The sequence below is a fragment of the Anopheles merus genome, chromosome 3L, assembly GCF_017562075.2.
Source record: "Anopheles merus strain MAF chromosome 3L, AmerM5.1, whole genome shotgun sequence".
Classification (NCBI taxonomy): domain Eukaryota; kingdom Metazoa; phylum Arthropoda; class Insecta; order Diptera; family Culicidae; genus Anopheles; species Anopheles merus.
The window spans coordinates 6456518-6473264 of record NC_054085.1 but is presented as its reverse complement, the minus strand read 5'-3'; the positions used below and the strand labels follow the sequence as shown (position 1 = coordinate 6473264).

At 42.2% G+C, this 16747-nt stretch overlaps 1 protein-coding gene across 6 annotated transcripts in view; it reads right to left on the bottom strand.

Annotated features, from left to right (window-relative positions):
• The window catches only part of LOC121598294 (protein O-mannosyl-transferase Tmtc3), a 154060-nt gene that overhangs the window by 5432 nt on the left and 131881 nt on the right, over positions 1 to 16747 (bottom strand). For all 6 annotated transcript variants that reach the window (XM_041924910.1, XM_041924915.1, XM_041924914.1 and 3 more), the window contains one exon: positions 9932 to 10187. In XM_041924910.1, coding sequence (XP_041780844.1) covers positions 9932 to 10187 — 256 coding nt within the window. The remainder of the gene's footprint in view (positions 1 to 9931; positions 10188 to 16747) is intronic.

Here is a 16747-nt window from a genome sequence, read left to right as displayed (position 1 = left end):
GCTGTAGATTGTATACTAAGAGCCAAAAACACATTAAAACTCCAGAATTCGCATTATACTTATGCTAGACTGAAATTCTTAAATAAGTAAAGCCATTCATACGATTTCAATTTCAGCGCTTCTCTATTAAAAAATGACAATTAGTTAAAGGATAAATGGGTAAAGATTCTGATAATAAATTGTAAAAATGTATTGTTCACGTAGCTATGCTCGCTTAATTAAGTAATAATTGTACTTATTATAACAGCCGATTAATTCTCTTTGTGAGGTACGTCTTCTTATGATCCACATTCTCACGATTTAGACAATATTTTCTAGCTAAACTACGTTGCCCCAGTTAAAAAAAAGTTAAACCAGTAAAGAAAGTTTTCTAGATAAATAATTCAATTTCTTTTATCCCACGGGCATAGTATATTCGATCCGATCAGCTAAAGCCAGCAGCAGATCGTGGATTAAAATATTAAAAATTAAAAACTGCAAAGTCCACTAATCGACAGCCAAAGCTAAAAAGCAATCCATTCCATTTACATTGCTTAATTATGCAACGAAAAGCATACGGCAAGACGATGCCGCCATTGCTCGGGAAATGCGATACCCGTTAAATGTCAGTCATTATGCCATGATTCGTCACGAGCTCTAAATAGCTTGGCCGGTTGTCTGTCAGGCGAACTACCGTGTCAGATACCATTTACGATCCCTCGACACTTGCCAATTGGGGTGGGTAATGATTGTAAGCGTGCCATTCCTCCTGTCGGAGTGATTCAATTCTTAAGACTGTTGAATACATTATTACTTCGCAGTACAAACTCAGAAAGGCTAAAAATGGAACCGAATTTATTTCTGCCAAAGAGTGATACCTAGAAGAGCACATCGGCACTGCTCTTTATAGGAAAGGATAGTTTATGTACCAAAATATTAAAGCGCTTGAATTAATATCAAAAAAGGAACAAAACAGACAGACGCGCAATACATTCCCCAATGATGAGGAATAGCGCGAAGAATCTAAAGTAAACCGAAGCCAAGGACACCTTACTTTGGTTGGTGGAAGGTTCTCAATCGAAGTGAACGATTGTTATAATTAAATTCCTTCTTCTCTTCACTTCCCCTTCCCCTTCCTGGGTCATTCCCCACGAAATTCCCTTCCATCCATGCCTACGGAATGGAACCAACTACACCTTGCGTGATAAGAATGCGGGTGTTCGGTGGCCCGATGTCGGAGAAAGCGAAAGCATCCGGCCCGGGGAAATGAATATTCGATTCGCTATCGGAAATCGAAGAGATAAAACAAAACAAAGCGAAAGCATGTTCTTCCGGACGTGTCAAGTTCTTGCTACAATTATCCTACACCACACCCCCACACAGGCAGCTCCAGGAGGCGGACAAGCGGGACAGTTTTGGTGGAGGGATTTGTGTTACACGAACGTCTTCGTCGTGTCCATAACCGGCTGCCGGCAAGTCGTTCGATTATCTATGAGACGTAGGGCGAGTTTTCGATTAAAAACTGATCAGATAAATCTACTCACACAGACCGACTGACACGTTAAGTGAGGTACTTGTGTGTGCGTGTAAGAACGCAAGGAAAACGCATGGTATGGTAGTGGTAGGGTCGTATTTCCCACGTCCACGGTGATGACAGTCGTCGCACGCGGCAATGCTGACGCCTGCCATCGTCGTCCGGATGCTGGTTCACATTCGGTAAATCTTGATAATGGTAGACGTTAATGAGCATACTATTGAAATCGGCTTTGGCTTTTTCTTCGGACCAGACTGTCCTGATAGCGTCCACCAGCTCACGGGTACATCACCGTAGGACAAAGATGATGTAAGTGCGTCTACAGGCGGTGAGAGCGAACCGACTTTGTTTGGTTTTGTTTTCACCTCGTGGCGCTCGTGGGCGGCAGATGGCTCGCTGAGGAGATGTCGATAATCGATAAATAATTATTTACCTTCCCGCCTTGCTCGCGCTCGTGCTCGTGCGATTTTGCTGCAGCCAAACGTGACATCAGTTTTCTTTTCACTCCGCGGCGCTGCTTGCTTTGCGAGAGCGTTTGCTTATTTTCTTTCGCCTTCATCGCATTTTGGCCATCGTGTATTTTGGCGGTGTAGAAGAAGTTGGATGAGTATTTTTTTCTTCTTTGATTATTTGATGAGAAGAAGATATTGCTCAAATCGATAGATTTCAATTCAGTTTTTTTGTCTTCGCTTTTCTTCGCTATGCTCGAGACAGTCGTTTGTTATTTAATACACATTTTCATCGGTCGTTATTACATTTAGGATCCGCTTTCAATAAGATGTTTTTGTTTTTTTCTGTTCGTCTTTTCTTCAAACCTCATAAATTTGTCTTATTTTGTCGTTTCTTTTTTATGCAGAGATAAGGAGATCCGATCTTATCGACTTGATTGTCAATTCCCTCTTACAGCAAAAAAGCATCATGGCAAAATCAATTGACTTCAATTACGTTTTTTAGCTTGATTTAGTTCAAATCATGATAAGGTACGTTCTAGAAACGAACAAAGCCATCAATGCATTTATCGGAGGTTTTTTTTCACACTGGTAATAATGTTTAGCCATATTTTGCATATTTATACCTTTTTGACCTTTTCCAAAGAGCTGCCTGTAAATTACTTATTCACGTGATACTAATGTGCAGTTCCTGAATGTCAAAACTGTGAATTCATATTTGTCAATCTAATAGCAATCTATGGATTGGATTGGATCTAATAGCAATCTATGCAAAACTAACGTTTCCTTTTCAATAATGAAATGCTTCAACGTTGTTCGTAAAGAATGGTTACCGCATCCGTTCAATAATAGTACGAATGTTTAATAAATAAATTACGTATTCAACTGTCAACAGTTTTATGAGAAATTCTGTTGTTTTGCTAAGAATATGTGGTCAAATAATGTAATTATTCCCATCACTTCTACCTTCTACAAAAAAAAAAAAACGGTCAAGATGTATGATACATATTTTGAGAAATTTAAACACATTTTTTACAACAATCCTTCTCAAAAACTCTTTAGCAAAAAGAGTATTTAAGCAAACATATGTTACAGTGAATAATGCATCGATCGAATCGGAGATGTGCTGGGTATGTATGCACATGGTGTCCTTATGGTGTCATATTTCCTTTTCCTCGATAGGACAGATTATCATATGTGTGGATACCAAAGAAGAAGTTGCAGCTTGTGATTCATGGTTGACCAAAACTGACAGCAGCTGTAGTGGAAGAAATTTTAAACGGTGTGCATTTTACTTCATCTAGTTAAGTAGCATTCCTATTAGAAATAAGCAAGATTGCTTCATAAAACGCAATCATATAGGAAAATTCCAATGCATCATCATTTGCGTATTTATGGTAAAAATTGTACTTTTAGTTAAGTTTACTTTTCTTTCACAATTCATTCACTGTTGTCCGATTAAACACCAACGCAAAACGATATACACGTTCTCGTATAGCCGCTGAAAAACAGCTAAGATTCTTGAGGGTTAAATCCCCACACTGGTTGACAAAAAAGAGTGATGTAGTGCAGTGTTTTTTGCTTCGCATCTTGAACACATGATTGTCTAAAGCAATCAAAATGTCTCCCAAGTGGACCAGTGCAGCAGGTACCACCGGTCGCATTAGTTACCCATGTGAAATGTGTCACGCTACGCCCGGGGGTATTATTATTCTCGCATCACATTCCCTGCATGATGCATCCCACTTGCAGCAGCACACGGACAGCAGCAGCAAGATAGAAAAAAGCAGATGGACAAGAACAAAAAGCTCAACACTCTCCGTGCAATTGAAAATATGAATTGCAATGGAAACATTCATTCTCATGCACCGCTTCGGCAGCGGGGATTCTTTCATGGTGTTTCTTCCCGTGCTTCCGATGGACGACACTGCTGACATCATGTGAATAGAGAGACACATTTTGAGGTATGTGCAGAAAAGAAGTAGAAGGAAGGAAAGCTCATACACACATACTAAAAAAAAAATGCTCAAAACTACAACCGAGCGTTGAATAATCTCGACACCCAGGGGACTAACCTCAACATCGCCGCCATTACCATTCGCATAATAATAATGCCGGCAGTTTGGAAGCAGTAGGATGCAGCAAACAAGAAAAAGCACGAACGAATAAATGCATTTGCTTATTTTTGTTCCACCAGCACTCGCTGCAGCAACCGTGCGTTATTAGCATATACATGTGTGTCTATGTGTGTGTGTGTGTGTGTTTATGTGTAGCGGAACCGTTAGAATCACCCGGGGAGATCATCGTCGTCTAGACAGTCGTACGACGGCAGAAAGGTGGGAGCGAATACTGGGCAAACACATACTTGCAAAATTTCATTTAGTTTTCGAATTTATGTCACTTTAATCCTCCCGAGGAACTAGACGAATGGCGTCACCGGTTGAAGAATGAGCGAACCACACGGTATGATTGGAAAGCATTTAAGTATTTGCATTTAAGTACTGAAAACAGAACGGAACGGGCATGGAGTTTAGCATGCCCGGACAAAAAAGCTTACCGGTTACGGGTTGTTAACATAATCTGCAGGACAATTAGATGAGTATGTAAATTTTTCAAATTTTATGCAAATTTGTATTGATACGAATCCGGGGCAATCACATGAAGCTGCTATGAGATAGTACTAAAAAATAATATAATATTAGAACGAAAATAATAAAAATAATCAATCTATCATAGAACTAACATAAATAACGATTTTTAGCGCAACATAGGCCAACATGTTTTAGTACTAAACATTTTTTTTCTTTTACAGAGTTGCGGGGTAATGTTAAACGTCAAAGAAGGAAAAATAATGTAAAACCAATTTTGACCAATAATCGTCAAAGCGTAATTAATTTAAAAACTCCAAAGCTAACATCCCTAGAATGAACAAAAAATCAAGAAATTGTTTTACAGCTTCCCTGTGCCCATTCTTCACGTGATTGGGGATTTTGAATGACCCGGGGCTCGTGCAAACTGCCAACCAAGGGTAGAGTGACATGAAATTGATGAGTTTTCTTATTTGACCGTCTAGTGCTACTACCCCTAGCGCGTCCTATCGCTACCTTCAACAACCTGCCGAGCAGGCATGGATTCAGCCCAGCGGCTTATCACTTATAGAAATTGCAAACATGCAAAAGAAACAAAGTACCGATGCTCAACACCATTCCTAAGCTTTTACGCCCGAAAAGGAAATGCAAAACAGGCAGGCATTTTTTAACACAACAACAGGAAGAAAAAAATGACTGAAACCTTTGCGCGAAAGCTTAAATGGAGAGGAGATTTTGCCCTCAGCTGTAATCAATCTTCTCGCGCAGTGCAAGAATGAATGCTTCTGTTTCATCTTTCTGTCGTTTTCTTTCCACTCACAGACTTCTGCCAGCGTAGGCCAGTGGTGTGCACTAATGGAAGGCTGCTCGAGCTGGGCGTCCCGGGTCCGGAAGGCTTCGCTGCAGTAATACAGTAATTGAGCGGTGAGATGGAACAAACTGAAAAAAGTGTATAAACATACAAACAAACTCGGCACAGGCTGAAGCAGTCCACAGCTGAGTACTGACAAGTAGAGTTAAGGGTCGGAGTAGTCGCGGAACGCGGAGCAATGATTTGCTAAAAACGAAAAAGATTTCACTTTGAGTTATCGTTGACTCATAAATCTAAATAAATGGTGCAACGTTCAAAGATGCGGCCTCCCATTAGGCGAAGAGTCTAGGATTAGTGGCGCGAATCAAATGCAGAAAACATGAGGAAAAGATTTGAGATATGGAAACGAAGTGAAAGGAAAAGCGAAAGTGGGTTTCTTCGTGCGCGTATTGTTTGCAAGACGCAATTTGCTATTAATGTTTGGAATGAAAATCAACGATACAGATAATGTGGTATGAGTGAAGAGACCGGAGCGATAAAATAGTAAAGCTCATTTGAGTGATTTGGCATTGGGATAGCATACATGTAGGCGTTTATTAGCATGCTTAGGTTAAAGCAAAAGGGCAGCGGATAGCGTGGCTTGCTATTGTGCACATAGCAAGCCATCGGTGAACCTGAAATTAACTGAAATGAACCGGAATGGCTGTTATGCGATGTGCTTATTAATTTAAATATTTGCACAAGAAAAAGCTTTAATAAGGTCACAATAAATTTTACAGCTTTATTGTCATTTCAGTTGGATGAAAAAGTCCAGTCGTATTTAAATGTGGGTAAAGTTATAACTGTCCTATTCAAAATACAGTTGAACGCTTACAAATGGATTGGAATGGAATCGGAAACAAGAAATGAAAATTTGTGGTCAGTTTGTGACTGTTTTTACTACGATTTCTGCCCTTTCTTGGAGTTAGAACTGTGGCACAAAAAGCACAATTTTACAAAGCGAAGGCAAATGAAGAAAAGTATTGATTATACCTATCGCAGTGAATTGCGAATGCGTTCAAGGGTATGGTAGCGCTAAGAAAGGACACCCTTTAAACCGTTACGAGTCCGAAAGGATTATGAAGAGAATTCCAAGCAACCGGGTTATTACTTCAACCGGAATGTCGTCCGGTGTTGCCGTGCCCGGAAGTCTCTCCGAGCTTCCTGAAGTTATACGATTATTCGTTAGCATAGAAGCTGAAGAAAGGCCAGAGGGATAGAAAGAGATAAAGCGGCCGTGAAATAAAATAGAGAGGAAAGGAATGCCGTCGATATTGTAATTCACCGAACATCCGACGATGTGTCCCTTACAGCAAAACCACACTAAAGCTTTGACGGAAGGTTTAGGAGGATGTGCCTTCATCGGTAGCTTACATTTGGAACCATCGAATGCCCGACTCGTCTTTCCGAGTTCGTGCACACTCGAGCGGATTAAGGATATGGCTTCGACTACGGGGTGTAGTGTCTTTCGCGAACTGGAACCACCGGGTTCCGGTTGCTGTTCTTTCGCGCATGGATGGCGCGATTTTACATCCGTGTAGCGTTACGTTCTATGTGTTTGTATGAGTGGCGGCGTTCGATAAGGATTACTGCCCCACTGGAAAAAAGGAGTTCACGTTCCCGTCCGCCAAAGAAGTTTGCTTCTCTGTTTTTTGCTTTGCTTTCTTCTATCATTTTCGTTTTATATGTAAATCCACCGGACGAAAGGCGCCAACGGAATGGAACGAAATGAATGAATCCATCGCAAGCGAGTGCGGGAGCAATTTAAAGCGCAAGAAAATCGAATGCACGTTGGAATGTGTACGCAAGCTTTACTTTGCAAGTGGGACTTAAGGCGATGCTGCCGCTTCCACTGCGAAAACAAAAATGCTCAACTTCCTCTCGCTCGGTTGAATTGGCCGAGTGAATACGGGAAGTGTTTTGAAGGAAAACAAATTTCCTCGTTTGGAAGCAACCGAGTGTAATATCAATCGTCAGTGGCTTTTCAAGCCATCGAAGCAAACACATGGAAGGATTTAAAGTGACACGGACAGGGGAAGCTTTTCTTTAGAGGAAGGTTTACGTCTGTCGTCATGAGTGCAATTTGAAGATTGACTTGGTACGCGATTTTCTCAACAACTGAAGCTAGGAAAACGATTGCATTTTCTTTGGGCGTGGGTTTTCGTTTGTCTTGCTCATTGTCAAGAAAGTTAGAGTGGTAAAATACATCATGTAATGGAAAGAAATATGTTTAATCAATGAATAAAAATATGTTTAATTTTTTAAAAAATATACAAATACTTGATTTGGGGAAAATTTAGTTTGATTTGGGGAAAAAAGTTTCCAATAAATTGTTGTAAATATTTACGAATAAATGTAAAAATGCCAAATAATTAAAAACCAACTTCTACTTTTTTTATCAATTAAAGTAAATAAGAAAATGAGGCTAATGACTTTTCTTATTTGCTAAAATTAATAAGGACAAAGTAGCAACACTTGCTTCTATCTTCTTTTGAATTATCTAGCAACAAACTTTACATATGCCTAAGCTTGTTTGGCCAAACCGTGATAATCGTTACAGGGTTTCATAATTTTGGACAGTTACTTGCCTCTTTCATACTGGAAGTGTACTTCATGTTCATATTCCTTACTAATCCTAATGATGCTGTCCTAAGTCCTAACTAAGTTCCTATAGAGTTTAAATCATAACCCATAAAGTTGACTTCCCCTAAGAAAAAGTCAAGAAAGCGTTTAAAAATTATGAGAACCCCTGGCCCTGAAAACCCTTGTATTACTCATCGTTACCGACGTTACAGGACGTAAAAATTGATTTTTTGAAAATTGCGACACCGCTGCATGATAAACTACACAGATTATAAATATGAAAAAGGTAATTTTGTCTGAACTTCTAAGAATAAACTTAACTGCACAGAACGTTAAAGAATAATGTCTAATTTTGCAACAATAGCAACACAAAACACATCGTTGTAAAAAATACAGCAACAATTTCGCAGAGCATACATTTTTAAAAATTCTCCCTCAGAAGTGACATTTTTTTTAATAAAGCAACAAAAAATATTTTTTGTTCCCTAACTCATTACCGTCTAGTATTCGTCAGTATTCGATCAGATCAAAAGTGGCTAAGAATCAGAATTCTTATCTGAATGCTCGTTATATGCTGGGTCGGATTGAAGATCATTAAATCGAACGATGTTATCGAAAATAAAATAGATGGAAAAAGTAGATGGCAAACCGTGACCAACAGATACACACAGTTGTCACGATTGGGCTAAGCAAACCGGATATCCTACTAAGATTGTGTGAGAAATGCCATACCAAGCTGAAGGAAGCAGCAAGGACAAGACATTCGCTTTCGAACCCGACGGCAAAACATGATTCGCATCGCTGTTTGCCTCACCATGTCATCATCAACGCACGATTCCGGCGAAGGTGTAGATGTGTATTTTCACTCAAACAAATGAAAATACTATACCATCGCGGGGTCAGCCGGCGGAAAATCGATCGCTCGTTGGAGGAAAGGAAATCAGTTTCACGCGTTTACGGCTCGATCGATTGGTCAACTTTATCCAATGCCCTTCCTGGTCCAACAATGTGGAAGAAAAAAGAAAGAAAGATGAAAAACACCAGAAAACTGGGCCACAAAATCGATAAAGAAAAGGACATCCGAGATGGGAAAGGGAAAATCTAACGTATCCTGCCGTTCTCTTTGCATGAGTGAGCGATAGAAACGTGCTTGAGGATTCGGTTGTTACACCATATAAAGGCTACCGTTCTGTGCGTGTACGTGTATGTGTGTGTCTGTGTGCACGAGAGTGATGCTTTAAGGACTTTTTGTCTCATATCGATGGATTTGCTATAAGCAAAAGGAATGCAGAGAATCTATTCTATGAAGAAGGACAAACGGACAGACGCAGAATAAATGCGTTGCTAGTGGGGACAATGCCGGCAAAAAGAAACCAAAATCATATCCACAAAGGATTTTGACGCATCTCCAAGCTGTTGTACAGTGATACAAAAACACATACACACGCACAAATACACATCTACCCATCCTTGAGTGTTTCTGTTGCTGTAATGGCGGGGGGAATGAATTTCATTGCCAACGCCCGACAACTTTGGGCCTTGCTGGGTTGAAATTCTTATGGGAAATGGATGGGCAAGTAATGGCGCTCGGGTTCGTCGATGCGTGGCACGAAAATTGAAATCAACAGCAAACTTGAGAATGTGTAGGATATGTTTGCCAGATAATGATGATAAACCGCCGTTCCGCACAGTTCGGAGAGCTTCTGTGCTTGAGTCGGAAAGGATATATATTTCCCATGCGTGTTTGCTGCTCGCATAAGAGATTTGGTACACTTTGCTTTTGGTCCGTACATATAACGCCAGGATGCAGAGAAAAGTGAGATTGAAAAATGTTACAACGCAACTAAATATAACCGACATATTTCATTTCACATTAGGCGCTTTATATATAGACGTTAAAACTTTCTCCCGACCACAAAGGGCGGCGATATGAATAATTTCTACTCACCATCACAACCACGGCAGACTTTTGCCGATGGTTCTCGATGAATGCAACCCACACCAGCACACCTATCAGGCTGTACGCCCCGAGCGTGGCCAGGTTGCGTGGATCCGTAAACGATTCTACCAGCGGTACCGTTCCCATCGTCCAGTCGCAGCAAAGATCGCAAGGGAACAGTAGCAGCCACAGGTTGACTGAGACGAGATAGTTGTAGGACAGTTGCCGGGCTGGTGTTACCGCTACCGAGGCTGGATTGTCGAATCTGAAACAATGAGTAGAAAAACAAGATAAATAAAAGTTGGGTACAAACAAATAAGAAAGTTTAATAGAAATTTTATAAACGTTACGGACAATAATATAAGAGCGGTCGAAAGCATAACAAATGGCGCAATCACGTTTTCACTACGCTACCATGGGATGTCCCATTCAACCACACTTATTGAATGCGGAATGTCATAAACCAAGCGACAGTTGATTAGTTGATCACCGTGCCTTAATAGCACACTCCATGGGCGCGTGTCAAAGGTCTCGTCGTAAAGCAAAATCGCAAACACAGCCAAAAACGGTTCCACCGATACACATACAAGGGAAGTTGCCATTCGTCGGGATCGGAAAATGAAAGAGGTCGCAAAATAATATGATCGATAGTAAACCTCATATTTTTACGAGAATGAAATTAGATATTTTATTGCTCACGGGTGTAGCGCACACGGTCAAATTGGCCTTCCCTTTTAGACGGCGCATGAAAGCGGGACAGTAAGAATCGTTGATGAGAGTACAAGCGGTGGCCCCCGGGTGGCCGTGCAATGTTGTACTCCGTCGCACGTCGTAATCGTTGGTGACATGTGACATCGGGGAGGACGACTTGGAGTGGCTGAAGGATAAAAGAAGCAAAAGTGACGCTGTGCCAGCGCATGGACTGAGGAGAGAGGGAAAATCTCGCCATTTCCTTGCTGGTGAAACCATCTTTCTGCACTTTCTACTCCGTCTGGTCGCTAACCGGCACTCTAACCGTGTGTGCGGTACAACCATGCTAGGACCTTCATCCGGTGGTAGTAGCGCAACAAAGTAACATTTCCACGAGCCAATCTCGTCAGCATTGGAGTCACAACCGTTTTGTGAAGGATTTTTTTTTGTTACCTTTCCTCCCCCTTCTCTGCGTGCGCCAGCGCCAAGCAGAGTGGTACTTCTGGAAAGCACCTCTGTCAGCGCAATAAAAGGTAGAAAAAAGGAAAACTGAAACATTCAACGCACGCACACAGGTTGTTGCGGCGTTCGGCGAGACCGAACGGATCGGGGCCTCACGGACGGAATCCTGTCACCGCCGCAAAGGAACTAGAGGAAAGGGCAGTGTGAATGACAACGGCGGTGCGGAAAACAGTTATCCTTGACGATCCTTGACGAAGCGGCGGGTCTGGGACACTACGGCTGCACCGGGGGGAGGAACGAGCGAACCGAGCGAAGCTAGAGAAACGAAGCCATCAACGTTTTTGCTATTGCGCGATTTCACGTCATAAAACTACCATAAAGGTTAATAATTTTCCTGACCGTGTACGCGCGAGCTCTTCCCGTGCTCCACTCCGCGCGTGCGGGTTTTGCACGGCACGGGACACATTTCACAGTGGGTGGAAGGTTGTGAAGTGACAGGACCATTCCTGCTGTCATGTTTGCTTACGCGCTACTTGAGCAGGCGTGAACGGACTGCGAGGGGACTGCTGGGTGCTTTGTACAGCCCTGTGCGCATATTACGCGGCGTATGAAACAGGAGTTAGTGACAAAGTTTGGAGCAAACAGGTGTTAGAAAAAATAGCTAGCTTCAGAGTGATAGTGGCTTTAATGCTTTAATAACTCTTGATAAAACTTATTCGAAACACTTATAGCATTTCCTATAACGATTTTTAACGCAGACAGGCAACAGGACGGAAAAAATAATTATAAAGGCCTATGTGATCGTTTAATCGGTTTCTCTAAATCAGATTTCAACAATTGGGCTCAAACGATACGTTTTGATTGTTGCTGTTTTGATGTTTTTGAAGAAAATGTTATGAACATTTTTATATTTTTTTAGGCAAATATTAAAATCATGTGTCAATACAAAAGATCAAAGAATTGTAGAATGAGGAAACCCCTAATCAATAACCAGCTCAAATATTTCACGTAATTTAGCCGCGATGAAAATTATGGTATTTTTCTTCAAATTTGAATAAATTATATACTTATCACATATTTTACAATGCTTTATTAATTTTAGGAAGTAAACATAATACGTTTCAGTAAAAAATTTGTTCAATGACTTCTTAACATCATTAATGTCAGTAATCAAAAATGAAAGAAATGAATGCCCCTGCAATCTCGTTGCTGCTGATTGTTTGCACTCGACTGTTGCCCGTGTATGCCAGGCGGTATGCATCATTTCGCCGCCACTCGAGGTCACCAGCAAACTGGAGTGAAGGTTACCCTTCAAGCACGATAAAAATGCTCGATTGCCAAATTGAAGCACCTTTAGCTTTTGCCGGGCCCACCCACTCCCACCGTACGGTTGGTAAATGGTCACGGATGCGAACTATGCGCCGTCTCGTAAAGAATGAAAGGCATTTCTGGGAAGGTAACAGCAACAGGACGATGGCAGAGCAAAGAGTGCCACGCGTGTGCCGAAGTGTGTGTGTGTGTTGGTGCGGTGTAGTAAAACATAAGGGCTGAGAGTGCAATAACTTTCGGTACATTCACCACCAGGGGACAGCAGCGCGGGTAGGCAGATTTTCTGTACGTTTCACTCCGATTCCACCGTTCGTTTTATGGTATGGAAGCTTCTTCTGCTGGAGACCGTAACCGTACGCGCGCGGGCAGTTTTGTTTCAGCGTGCTGTTTCGGTTTGGACGCGTGGTACGCGCACGCGACATACGCGGCGGCGGCGGCGTCGGCGGAAGGAAATCAAATCATTCCAGCAAAATAACGTTTCCAATCAATTTCCTATTATAGCGTCGAATAGTTTAATGTGCCGGTGAGGTTGCTACCTGCCAGGGAAGAAGCGGAGACTAGCTGCCGGGTGGAATGGTGCTGCTGCAGTAGTTGCCCTCAACACGTCGTTAGTGTCAACGCGACTGGCGCAACGTTTCTCGCACAAATCCACCGTAAACTAGAATGTTGCAGAACAACAGAACACCCACCGATGCACCGCGTCATGTTTGTCGTCGCGAAAAATAAGCTGCGGATGAAAGCGGCGGCGCAGTATCACGATTAGATGCTAGGTTGTTGGATGTCGACTCTACTGACGGCTGGTGTGGTTGCAAATATGCCACTCAGTCAGCAGCAGCAGTTAAGGCAAGCGAAGGTAGAGTGACACAGGAGGAAATATTCATTTTAGTTTTCCACCGAAAAAGCAGCACGTTCTGCGAACTTGTCGCCCCCAAAATGAGCTGTCAATTGGAAGGTGTGCGCTTTTTCGGCGGTTCTTTTATGCTCATGTAGTAGTGCGTGGCGAGCATCGCAAAACTAAGATCAGTTTGCCCGGAAAAACGACGAGGAGGCAGCCACGAAAACTAATCTCACGAAAGGACACTGAAGCGACGGGCTGGGCGAAATTGCGCGTAAAATTATATGCGAATATGGATACGTGGAAGAAGCTGAACAATGATGTGTGTTTGCAGGTACGGCTCCGTGTGTGTTATTCCTACATTGGAACACAGGTACACAATGCGTGTCTTTAACGGGGGATCCTTTATCAACCTCAGTCCAGAGATGAGGAACCGAATGGCGTTTGGGGCGTATGAGGAGGTCGGGTGAAATTATTATGAAAACGAGATTAATTTACTCGCACGTGCAAATCGTTATAACGCTTAATTGAAAGGACAGCTTTTCGTGGAATATGTTTGAATATTTAATATGAACCAGTACTTCAGAATTGAAGGTATGAACTAATAGTAATACGCATTGAAAATCTTTTCAATAAATACTATTTTCAAAACACTATTTGAAAATTGTCTTCCAAAAGAGTGGTGAATCCCGGTGATTCGTGAAATATTCTTGAATCGAATCCTGACTTTTACTTGGAAAACTTTCGAATCTGTACAAACACGTGACAGGAATTGTCAGTGCTCGAGCAACGGTCCCTTCGACTTTCTTGAATCTTATTCTTTTTCTTTTAGCTCAACAACCGTTGTCGGGCAAAGCCTGAATGTACCACTTATGAACTTGGCATTCAGTGACTTATTGATTTCCCCCCATAGCAGGAAAGTCAGTCCTACATCCATTTGAAGCTTGAACCCATGACGGGCATGTTGGTAAGTCGTATAGTCGTCAGTACCAGGAGAGCGTCGAGACACTCTTGAATACAGAAGCTAACATTATAATTAATATCAGTTTTACCGAATGATATAGCAGAACAGAAAGTACTATGGAATATTGTTAAACGTGTTAATTAATGAACAGATTTATAAAAGATTAAAAAACTGAAATGATTTTCGCGTGATGAACATACAGAAGATCTTTCTTTCAAATATAACCAGTTTACTTGAACAAAGTTTCCCGCCTTTTTTAACGGGAAGTTTTCCGTAAAATTTGAACGTGTGAAACAAAATGATAAGTCTCATTTCAGTACCATCGTATGTTGTTGATTTAATGTGTGTTTTAAAGCTCCAGATGCTTCTTCCCCTTTTAACATACTCACAAGCAAACCTAGAAGAGCTTGCCTAGTGCACTGCCATTCTATGCAACCGAACCGTTCTATGCCAAACATCATCGCCTGGGAAGGAGATTGTGTTGTTATCATAAATCAAATTAAAAACCTATCGAAAGTTAAAGTTTTCCCTTTTTCGGGTGGAATGTGCTGTGTTGATACAGTCGGCACAAAGTCCCACGAGCGATTGCAAAGCAGACAAGCACACGTGCAAAAAGTATATCAAATAGGGGCGAAAGTGAGAGAATCAGAAAGAAAATGGTGTAGTGAAACATGGCGAGTAGGCTTTTTCCATACAGGGGGACACGTATCCCGTCCGCCCGAGCTCTTGGTGCCTCTTGGTCGCACTTGGCTCATCCATTCCACCGACCGGGATCCGAAGGAAACTGTGACCTATGATCTCCCGTTTTATGCCTGTTTCACATACAAAAAAAAAGCGGATCACGCTGGATCACTCGCAACGGAACGGGGTGGCATATATTTTGCTTATTTTATTTCGAGTACCCTCGTCTTCCTGCTGCGTTAACCGGCCACCGAAGTAAGCTTGAGCGCGAGTGTGTGTGTGTGTGTGTGTGTGTGTGTGTGTGTGTGTGTGTGTGTGTGTGTGTGTGTGTGTGTGTGTGTGTGTGTGTGTGTGTGTGTGTGTGTGTGTGTGTGTGTGGAAGACCCTCGTCAAAACATGAAACATAATTTATGAACCAGCAAGCATCACATGCTATCAGCTCCCTTCTTCAAGCCCTATTATTCGCCCCCTTCCGAACCTTTTATTTTCTTCTGCACATGAAGAGGTAGTAGACGAAGCTTTCTTTCGTCGTTTTTACATTGTCTCGTTGTGGAAGTGTCTTGACCTTATTCTCCTATCGGTATGGCGTGCAGGGAAAGACATGCTCCCTTTTTTGTTTGGGATTGTGTCCGGGACAACGAGGTGCAAAGTGAGACGAATCGGGTGACGAAACGATGCGTCACGTATGGGAGGGATTCTTTATTTTGCGGCCCCCGCTTCTACAGGCACATTCTTGCTTTATGGTTCACTAAGCTATTCCGTAAGCAAATGAACTCTGCACGAGAGAGCCTAACGATTGCGGAGCGGTGGTATTGCACGCGCACGATTCAAGGTTTCGTGTAGGAATTTTATCCGATTTTGGTTCAACGGTTCAATGCGAAGGCACTACACGGGAATCTGCTTGACTGGTCAATCGGAAAGGTTTAGGCATGAGATAAGCCGATTTTTCACGGCTCTCCGAAGCTCAATGATTCATGCAGCGCCGGCGGCTGACCAGGAGGAGAATTACAATCCACTTTTTGCTGCGTTATTTATTCGTCATGAAATAATTCCATCGTGCAGGGCGCGTTAAATCAGTCTGACTCATTTTTGCCGAACGCACCCGGCGTAAAATTCCGGCCGGTGCATACCATTTACGAGATGAGTGGGAGCGACCGAGAGAGGGTGGGTGTCACATTTTTTTGCGACACGTCAAACAATTTCCGTGACCGACTATTTTGGGCCTCCGCAAGGGAAGCACGCGGCATGTTTCATCGGCATAGAGTGTTGGTAATCTTTTCTCTCTTTTTTTCACGCTATGGATCCTGCGATTTGCACCGTTCTTGCCAAACTCTCGGGAGGTTTTCTGTTACATGCCATTGATTTCGGTCAGAGCGGACGATGGTGATGATGATGCCGGTGGTCGTTGTGGTGGTGAGGTGTTCGATCGACCCTTCGGTTCGGATGCACTTAATGGAAATTTAATCATCCGCTACTGGGGATTAATTAATGTTTAATGAAGCCTTTCGTTTCGGTCGTCCCAAAGGTTTGATGATTCTTTTTTGTCGGATGGGATACGGTGCGCAATCATACAGTTCGGATCGATTTCCCTGATGGAGCGTAGATGATCAACGATGTTATATACATAGGTATGGAGGGTAATGTCGATAAGAGTTAGTCATACGATCATTGATGGTGAAATTCTCTCGAAAGGTTTAGACATTTTGTGTCAATCTGGAAATCAGTGAATAATGATGAAACTAATAAGTATCATCTATCGTTTTCGGAAATGCCTATCTAACCGTTACACAATATGTTAATTAAATATAGTTAATCTTTCAATTTGACGGGTTTACACAGCATAGTGGCCTTTCACGATACTAGC